The sequence below is a fragment of the Musa acuminata genome, unplaced genomic scaffold (genome assembly GCF_036884655.1).
Source record: "Musa acuminata AAA Group cultivar baxijiao unplaced genomic scaffold, Cavendish_Baxijiao_AAA HiC_scaffold_42, whole genome shotgun sequence".
Taxonomy (NCBI): domain Eukaryota; kingdom Viridiplantae; phylum Streptophyta; class Magnoliopsida; order Zingiberales; family Musaceae; genus Musa; species Musa acuminata.
Genome location: NW_027020324.1, coordinates 404,937 through 415,610, shown reverse-complemented (window position 1 = coordinate 415,610; position 10,674 = coordinate 404,937). Strand labels below are relative to the sequence as shown.

The 10,674-nt window shown below is 37.1% G+C and overlaps 1 protein-coding gene across 1 annotated transcript; it reads right to left on the bottom strand.

Annotated features, from left to right (window-relative positions):
- Positions 1 to 1,397: 1,397 nt before the first annotated feature.
- On the bottom strand, positions 1,398 to 5,013 carry LOC135653898 (AT-hook motif nuclear-localized protein 1-like). Its single transcript, XM_065175530.1, has 5 exons — positions 4,487 to 5,013; positions 3,434 to 3,501; positions 2,924 to 3,055; positions 2,305 to 2,466; positions 1,398 to 1,901 (listed from the first exon to the last, which is right to left on the bottom strand). Exons 1-5 carry the CDS (start codon positions 4,932 to 4,934, stop codon positions 1,614 to 1,616), a joined length of 1,098 nt encoding a protein of 365 aa, XP_065031602.1. The 5' UTR covers positions 4,935 to 5,013; the 3' UTR covers positions 1,398 to 1,613.
- Between the last annotated feature and the right edge of the window lie 5,661 nt (positions 5,014 to 10,674).

The window sequence follows — 10,674 nt, the reverse complement described above, 5'->3', positions numbered from 1 at the left end:
TTTTGACAGTATATCGTAAGGTTTTGATTTTGAATCATATCTTCGTCATTTATCTCTTGCCATTTGATGAATTTTTTTCTCTTCCTTTTTAGTCACTGATATAAAAATGCTTAATTTTTTTTAATCTGAAGACTCAATGTTTCTTGTTTAGGTAATATAATAAAACCCTTAATAAGGATTTCAAAATAATTGCATATAGAAAGGTAATTATAAAAAAAATTCCCTTGTGTGGATGGGACATGGAAAAGAGAGAGATATGAAAAGAATTAGAATAGAATATCAAAACAACATTAGAGCTTTATTATAATTCACTAAAGAATATAAAATATAAATAACATACTTACATTCCGAAAGGAGGAGAACTAACCATGTAACATCTACATCGATAATTCAAGTATTGTATACGTTATTAGTCTGATACTTTGTAGGAATTACTCGTGGTTCCCCAATTGATTGACCCGCAATAATATCTACAGCTTCTCCCAATTCGAGGGGAGGCCTAAGAGACGATGGTTTACCCTATGACAAATATAACGGTTCGAGTCCGCTTATCTCCAACCCGTGAACTTATCTGATACTAGGATAGCACTCAATTCGGTAGTTCGATTTTGGAAGCATTAGTGAAATAAAATTTTATCAGCATCTATACACACATTCCCTACTAAAAAAAAGAACTAATGATGAATCATTGTTATGATATATAGAGAAAAATCACTAATTCATCACCAAGTGAGAAAAAGAAACTTAGCTTAGGTCTCAGATTAACATTGTTGTGGTCAAGAAGAATGGACAAGATTGTATCTGGAAGATAGTGAGCGGATGAATTTTTCAGGAAAGTTTCAAAGGATTTGGAAGAGAATTAAGTAAAGATAAGAAAACAGATTTATTAGTTCTTGGATCCAAACCTTGATCATATCAGTTTTGTCCAGTTCAATTAAATTTAATTGAGTCCTCTTCCAATGGATTTAATTATAGCTTAAAGAACATGACAAAGAGGTACACCACTTGCATTATTAGATGCTGCAAGGTTCCATCTTCGCACAAGAAGCTATATTCTCCTAGTATATATTCCTTCATTATTAGATGCTGCAAGGTGATTGAAAGAACAGCAATGACCTAATATTCTTCAAGGAGACAATTACTCTCGCTAAAAGGTGGATGGAAAACAAGTAATGAATTAACAACGAACCTTCAGCTCCGGCAACACATGCATCTTGTGATATGGCTGCAAACATCAAGCAAAAACCTCATGGCAAGAAGAGGGTACATAAGAACTAAAAAAAGGTATACTTTACTTCAGAGAATACAAGCTTGATGATTTATGAAGTCGATCACAGTAGTAACAAAATCAAAGCACCACGATGCTTATTATATGGGAAAAGAAAAAAAGAAATTACTTAAAGATCTTAAAGATTCAGATTTTTTATCTTTGCTAGATCACAAAAGTCAAGAGAAACAAGTTGGGTTCAGCAATTGATAACAAACCAAATACATGTTACTTTGCTTGACTTGGGAGAGATGGGAAGCTAAGGTACATGTGAAGGTAAATGAGAAGATGAGAATGCCTAATTATTGGTCAGTGTAACCTCACCGATGAGCAAACAATAACACATTCAGTTTCCAGGTGAAGTTATACCAACATTGGTTGTAGGATCCCTAGTGTCAGGTACGGATTGCAATGGAGCAGCCCAGTTATCTCCCTTAAAGGAGGTGGCATTGGTGAGGTTCGATTCTGGGGTAATCGAACTGCAGTGAGTAGGCCTGCCACAGTGAGCACCCTCCGTCGCCATGCTAGAAATCGGGATCGTAGCTGTGGGTGTAGAAATTGATGAAGTCTCTAATTTTGCCTTCTTGATTTTCTGCTCCAAGTGGTAGCTTGGCAAGAAACTTCCTACCACGACCTGAAATACGCAAGAATCACAAATAGTCACCTACAAATACAACAACTTAGCTCGTAAAAAATGTCGCTGGTATCAGCTTATAGAGCATATAGAAGCCAGAGATTAATTGGAATAGTCTGTCAAAATATCAAAAGTTTGCAAGAAGAGAAAATTAAATAAATAACCTCCCTTGATACAATCATAAAACAGAACAGACTGTTTAAATTATGTCCAGAAGATGCGTGCGCTCTTTCAAAGTTTTAATTGATGATGTTCCAGAAGAAATTGTCAGCTGCTTAAGAGCAAGTATATACCCCAAAATTGATATGCTCAACAGAAGAAACTTGTCCAATGGGAGAAAATCTTGCCAAGCCATACACCATATTGTTTCTAAATGTATTGCCCATTATTTTAATTCTATTACCTGAACCGGACTGGCAGCTACCAGCAGACCCGCAATCCCTCCACCTACTACTCGACCATCTGGACTTGCCAAGGAAACACTCATCCCGCCAGATCTACTTTTTGTACCTCCATTTTCAGTCGGCATGAATGAACCCGATAGGGAAAGCAATTGGAAATGGCCCTACAAAAAGAGTTTGTGTCATTTTGTAGATTGACAACTAACAATCATCATAAGCATACAAGAACACAAAAGCACGTTTTCAATATTGAAAACACAATTGTACCTAAGCATTTGTTATTTAGCATAAAAGACAAAATTTATGGTTAGTAATTCCATGTAAAAATTTTTAATGGGCATCTGTCCAATAGGTTCTAGGGTTGTAGTTGTTTCTTCCTAGTTGATGATAAAAGTCCAACATACAGAAAAGATCTACACTTAAAAGCATTTATTTCCCACTATCGAGCAAACTACTTTAACAAATGAACAAAAAATAACCAGCCCCAATCTATTGTTGAGTATGAGCTATGTAAATTATGGAATCAAGACAAAAGTTACAAATATGCATGGTATGTCAAATCATCATAGATTGTTCAGAACATAAATAGCGCCATGTCTCCAAAAATTGAAAATAGCAAACCTCATAGGTCAGAGTACCGCCAAATGAATCAGATTGGCGAAGGGTAACACTGGATATAACACCATTGGCAGATAGAATACATATAGCTCGAGGCCCCATTTGTGAAAACGACATTATCTTCATGGTTACATCCTAAAAGCAATTTTGAAGGTCAGTTAGCAATAGATAAAGCATTGGAAAATATAACAGATTCAAAAGAAATGTTTGAAAATAAGGAAGTAAATCTTTCAAGATAGTGTTTGTTTTCATGAGGTTCTTTAAGAACTATGACATATATATTGATATATTCTTAGTAACTAGTTTCCATGTTGACTGAATCTAACACAAGCATCTATGAACTGCTTAAAAAAATTGAACAGTTTCCGACGATATCTGAACTACAAAACCTAGTTGATCTAGAGTACAATATATTATAAGTAACTATAATTCACTAGCAGAAAGCAAACTGCAACAAGTAAGCTCTACCAATGCTTCTTTGCCAACGGAAGCTGACACATGACCAAGTCATACCTCACCAGCAGCAACAGAAAGGACATGAGGTGTAAAATTTGCCCCAGCAGAACAAGCTATCAATTCACCTGCATAGTAAAGCTGAGAGAATTACAAAACCTTGTGGTGCCTAATTTTGTGAAAGCCTAAAAAAGTTATAGGAAATCAAGCTTGAGTTTAATGGAAAAAAGTTATAAATGAGAAAATAAGATAATTCTCACAGTAATATAGTAGTCAAGACAGTCAAAAACTTTATTTTCTCTTTCTCTTTAGATTGTTAAAGAATGAGTTTGCAATATGGATTAAATAAGAAATATACTCATACTCTGAATTTTCTTTCAGTATATGTGATTATATTAGGTAGGTCTTTTAATGTTATTGATCATTGTTAGGTGGTTGGCTGCTAAATGATGGGCTACTTCTAGGTGGAGGGTGACATCCTGACAACCTGGTTGCTTCCCATTGGTCTCTAAAACATTAATTCAATAACCAAAACAAGTTACCAACTTAAATGCTTTACACAGCCTATTCCTTTTTCTTCTCTCTTTTATTATATTCAGAGTCGATACACACAAGAACAGCTCCTCCTTCCATTTCCACAACCAATACCAGAAACACAGGATTGCTACTCTTGGTCAAAAGGACAAGTGATCAATATTTCAGCTTCCCCATCCCCAAGTCAACACCAGAGAACTTGACTTTCTCTAAAAGAGATACGTACTGATCTGAAGCCAAAGATCTCATCCGGTGGTCCCACGGGCAGATCCCCGACTTGTTTCTGAACTCCCAGTTGGATAGCTAACACAGAGACAGGGACAGACACAGAGTGGCTAACATACACTACAAGGGACTAATTTGGTTTCAGATCAAGAATCTATAGCCAACAGTGATTGCAAAAATACCTTGAGAGGAAAAGAATTTAATATAATCCATGAAAGCTGAAACTTCAAGCACTTGTACAGAATCACAGCAAAGAACTCCAATAATTTTACGAACGTAAAGAACTTTAAGGAAAAAAAAAGGAGAATTTCGACGCAGAAAATAGGGAGTAAAATGGAAAGTCAGTGGTAATACCTACAGATTCCAGCTGGAATCCGTACTGTAGTGGCTTGCCGAGACCAAAGCCCATCAGCCGCCCTCTACCCCGCTTCATCACCGCCCCGACGGCCGTCGCCGGAGTGTACTCCCCTAACGGCATCGACGCAGAGATCGGCGACGGATTCAGTGGCCGCACCAGCATCCCGTCCGGCCCGTACTTCCTCGGCCTCCCCCTCTTCTTCTTCATCCCAAGCGCCACCCCCTCCGCGGCAGCTGCCGGCCCATCCACCACCACGGCCGCCGGTGCCGGTGCCGATGCCAACGACAACACCAACGCCGATGGCGCCACCTGACCTCCCTGGCTGGGTTTATCCTCTCCCCTCTCTCCCGCCACCTGCTTGTGGCTCTCTCCGTTCTCCACCGGCGTCGGACTCATCACCGCCGCCGCCCCCGTAGTAGCCGTCGCTCCTTCCCTCTCCTCCATGCGCAGAGAAACCAAAGACGCCGACGCTTCCGATCGACGAGAGCTCGAAACGAAGGACGCAATGGAAATCCCAAAATAAGAAAAAAAAGAAAACCCAAATAAAAAGAGATCTAATTAACTAATATAATATATATATCATATATAAATAAATAAATAATATGAAGTGGTTGATGGATGCTAATAGAGAATAAATTTTATGGAAAATAGAGAAACTTAAAAAAATGATGAGAGACTTTAGATTAATTATTATTTAATTGGACGGGAGAATAGAAGTATGCGATTAAAGAGGGCAAATTAATATATTACCTTTTTTTTTTGCCCACCATAGCGTTAGGTCTTTGTTTAAATAAAGAAATGAATATAAATATTAATAAAGATTTGTTTTGGTATTTTTTATTGCTCTTTTTGAATTAGGTTTGCTGGGCGAAGCCCGGTGGAAGCAACCGTTGCATAGTGACTTGCCCTAACTAGCCCTACTTGCGACGATAATTTCGAGCACGCCACTGGTCTTTTTTACTGCAAATAATTTATTTGGAAGTATTTGATTGTTTGTAAATAAGTAATTTTCCATATGTCTCGTATTCAATTAAGTGAAATTGTAATCTAAAATTATCTGAATCTCTTATCACAATTCCTAGTAATATTGCAAGCTAATATCTCCTTCTATGAACTATCATAAAAATAGTAATTTGTTTGTAAATTTTGTAAAATATTTACTTTGATCTCTCAACTATTTCTTACAGATTTATTGCCTCTATTTTCAACTTAGCAATAATGATGCTATCCACACTAACATATATTATTATTATTATTATTATTATTAGAGTTATAACTCAATCTTTTTTTTTCTTCTCTTCTGTCCTCAACTCAAGAAAAAAAATAAAAAAGAGAGAGAGAAAGGAGAGACTAACAAATATTATTATTAATATTTTTTTTCTCTTTTTCCTTTGGCTCAAGAAAAAAAAGAAAAAAAGAAAGGAGACGAGACGAGAGTAGCATGACAAGTTAAGAGATGTCGGATTAAATCAAAGGCAAAACTAATCACTGACCTAAAATTTAAAAACTAATAATAACATATTTTACTAGTCTAATTATTTTGGATCGATTACATGTATTTTCTCTTATCATCGTTAAGAGGTAATATATGTAGTTAATCCAAAATCATTTATTGTCTTTATTATTCTAAAATAAATCAGCTAATTCCGCTCGTCCTAATGGACTCACTTCGTCCAACCATATCATTGGTGGATCTCATTTTAATGAGTTTGCAGGGCCTAAACATCCCTTAAACCTACACATTTCAGTTCATTAAACTATGGAAGCAACTACGGGACGTACTGCAGAAATCAAATTCCTGAGGCTGAGTCTTAACATTTTATTGTCGATTTGTTCATGCCGTGTATGTATATAATATGTCATTACAATCTTCTTTCTTTATTCCAATTGTTACATAAACATAGATTGCGATCATTGTCGAGCTTCATCTTTTTTGACAAAAAGATTAGGGTATCTTTTTCATATCTCGAGTAATGATGTAAGATTGCATGGTATCCGATTAATATAGTTTGGTGCACTAATGATGTTGGCTAAACGTGATGGTTCGTTGCAATTATTTCCCACTATAATCCGAAATAATAGTCAATTATAACATAGGATACTCCATTCGCTGGATATTATATATGTATGTATGGTATGATGAAGATGCTATTATACTAATTGATTTATGTCTGCAAATGTGTTTTATTATTTATATATCATTGTCTAAAAGGATAACTACTATTAAGTGCCTATGTAGTCGTAAGTGGATGTGTTCCAACTTCAATCATTTACGTTATTCAACTCATTAGAATGTATTATAAAAGCAACTACATTAATGTAGGATAATATATTTTAAGGAGGGAAATGACAAAGATTGACTTATAAGTATTCATTTTATATAATGAAACCTCACACAAGTGCATTAATCGTTTTATTGCTTCTTTCTATGTTCTTATATGGAGCAGTTTTGGCTTACTAATCACATGAAATTGAAGATGCGATGTGTTCTTTTTCCAGGCCAAAATTAAATCTTTCCCAAATCTCACTTATTGCAACAGCATGTCCATCTAATGTTGTTCTTTGCAACCCTAGATTGAACTTAACTTAGCACAAGTCGAATCTTTATCTCATGTTCTCGTTTTATAGTTAATGACATGATTTAATGCTCCATACTATATCTTAATAGCCAATCTTTACTTATTTTACATCGTAAGCATAGATCTTATTGTGATGTATCAAACTCACCTATCAAATATTATATTAAGGGGTTCAAAATCTCATCAAATATATTTGAATCCTACCTTTCTTCTTCATTCCACCTCCTTGGATCAAACAAGTATCTTGGTCAAGCGATGAACACATTAAAGATATAAATTGATTTATAATATATGTGTACTCATCCGCGATCCATTTCTCAGTTCTAGTAAATGGTTGAAGGTATGGACTTCTGATCGATTGGATTCATCTTGGGTTTGTTTTTTCATATCTCATTTCAAGATAGATTCAAGCTGAAGAAGACATAAAAGTTTTTTCATATTACAAATAGCATGATTACAGATTTTATACTAATACAATGAACACTATTGATATGTCCAACTTTGTAAGAGAGCAGTTGAATAGGTTTGCCAAGATTTTCTTGTTGTTTAGAATCCAAGGTATTATTTCATTGGTAGTGAGTTGATCCTACTTCTAGCTAAGTCCTATGCAAACCTTTACCAACATTCATAATATTGAGTATATATATATATATATATATATATAATAAACGATGAATATGATATTAGATTCCAATATCTTTGCATTAGGAATCGAAACTTTTACCAACCAAGCTAACAAAAAATCATCTTTACAAAATATATATGTGAAAACAATTATTTTATAGAGAAAAAGTTCAAAGTCAATAGAATTGTATAAGAGTTTTAGAAGATAATCATATTGAAACTCTGCTAGAAGGTGTCTTATTTAATTTAAATTTATGTGTACAAAAAGTTTGATGTGATTGGGAAAATGACTCAAATATTTATTGATAGTTAACTTATATAAAGATCAATATCAAATGAGGTATATGATGAGATTCCTTCATTATTCGAGGTAGTTATAAATTGATCTTTGTAATATTATTTGATGGACTTTTAAATTGGATTTATCTCAATGAAATACTTATTGATATAAATAAAATATTCCCTCTTGGATTGTATAATATCAGTTGAACGAGGTTCGTTCTTATCTGGTGACTGTCATTACATATTTAGAATCTTCTCTTGTTTCTTTCTTATTTAGAATCTCATATTTTTGTTTCATCCATAGTTATAATACTATCTACGCGATAAGCTTAGGCATGGATAAGCATCGGTAGCAGGGACGTCACCTCCGACCCGCCGCCATTAGAGCCCCCATGACGTATGCCGGCGGGGGCCGTCTCCACTCACTGTGCTGTGCTTCGTCGGTTGACTACGAGTCACCTTCCTTTCCCCGACCAGTCCTTCCTGATAGAGAATAGCCACATCTCTCCTTCTCTCTCTCTCTCATACACACGCTTTAATAGTTGCTTGATTGAAAGCGGCGAGGCCGGAGAGGAGCACAAAACATAAAGAAAGACCGCCATGAAATAAATTCAATCCCTCTACCGCTCCCACTTGTGTTTAGCGACAGCGTGAGGCGTCTGTCAGAACACATACGTATCATCAAGTAATAATACTTCAGTACTCGTAAAGCTACTGGCTAGTCTACCGCTATCAACAACCATGTGAAGGAATCTATCTACAGAAGAAGCTGCACAGGCTGAGGTGCTCTAAAAGCTATGGCTTAACCATGAAGCATCAGCATCTCTCAAACATGAGTGTAGGGAAGGCGAGTAGCAGAAAGCCTGCTGTATGATGACAAAAATTCGAGATGAAATGTGTGTATTTTGACGTCGGAAGTATTCGACTGGATCTGCGCCAACCGAGACCAACAGGAATACAAAAAGAAGAGCCTGCATGTGAGTTGGAGGGGGCGTGCAGTAGCAGACGATGGCGGGCGTCAAAAGGCAACATATACTAAGAAAAGATGGGCGTGGGGAAATGAGTCCGTCGGACGAGTGAGGATGGAGCACAGCTCAGCGGATGCGCCGTGCCGGCGCGCCTTGCGGCGTGTGGAGCGCCAGTTTGGGGGCGTGCCGTGCCTGCATGGCCTCACTTAGGTCAAACAGGCAGCCCTCGATCGACCAACCAGCGTAGTTGGAGAACACTTGTTTAATCATGCGGAAGTTTGACTGCATCCTCCTACTATTGTGTTGCAAACAGGAGAGGACCAGCGTGGTGACAAACTAAAAAAAAGAGGAGGAGGAAAGGGAAGGTTGCATGCTGTAGTTTGCCGCAGAGAGAGGGGAGGGTGGTGGCAAGTTCTTACACGGAACAATGTGTTATTTTGAAATCGTCGTCATGGATGATCAACCTACCGCTGAGCATTATCATTTTCTTGGGCAAAGATGTGTAGTTGGAACCGATGTCCTGACAAACTTAGGCCTCCCTCATTCTCTTTGTGAATGTAGTCGAAACACAAGTTAAAGACACACAGCATCATCTCCCAATAACTTTATTATACTGCCAAACCAAGTAACCTGTCTTTAAAGATGGGTCTCATGTCTTGTATGGTACTTGCAGTTTACATGCATGAGAGCTGCTTGAAAATGACATGCCACCACAAATTCTAAATGACCTGGAAAGACTAGTGATATCTTCTCACTTGATCCATGGGACAAGATCTTGCGCAAGCAAAGAACCTGCATTGCTTTGGATGCATTGTCCTCGGTAGCCAAACAACATCAGCTAGATGCTAAAAAGAAAAAGGAGAATGTGCTGCTATATCTGCCCTCTGTTTTCCATTCCATGGCAGAAACATGTAGGAAGCAGTACGCTTGTGGCATAGAAAGGACTGGTTAATGCTTGATGAGCAGACTTCCATGGTGTTGTTGTTTGATTCCTTGTGAGCCACATTCCTTGTATGATTTGAAAAAGTCCCTTGTCCCTTGTCCCTAGAGGAAATAGTACCCAAGTAGCTGACATATTTAAGAAGCTAATTATCTCTGAGCTTTGTAGACCCAACACCAATCATCTTGAACTAATCATAAGTGGGGGATTACTGCTCTGTGGATGCAGCAGCCCTTCAGACGAACAGCAGTTAGTGTCATACTTAGCTGTTGTCTTTAAATCAGTCAAGATCTTCCTGGCCCAATCTGATCTATAACTTTAAGGATCTGTCTTGCATCTTTTTTATATTTAGCATTCTATTTATTTTATTCTAGATTGCATTTGGAAAAGTACTGTAAACATGAATGAATGAATGAATGATCAACAAATGCTGCAATTTGTTTCTCTCACCATCAAAAGCCAAGAGGACTCTTCCAGTACCTCTTGAAGGAACTCTTGCACTATATGAGGCTGGTGGACTAAATCTCATCCTTTCAGCCAGCAAAGCAAACAGGGGGGAAGGTTGAGAGCAGAAACCTAAAGATGACCAATTAGGTGGTAAATTATCATCTTCATCATGTGAATCCTTGGGAGTCTCAGACCACAAGGGGTGATGTTTTTATGTCATTGCTTCCAAGAGTAGGTGACATCTGTCAGCCACAAGATGTGTAGAGTTCGGGGCTCTCATAGTCCATTGCGTGACTTGAAACTGAACTCAAATCAGAAGGAATTCAAATTTAACACGAGTAGGA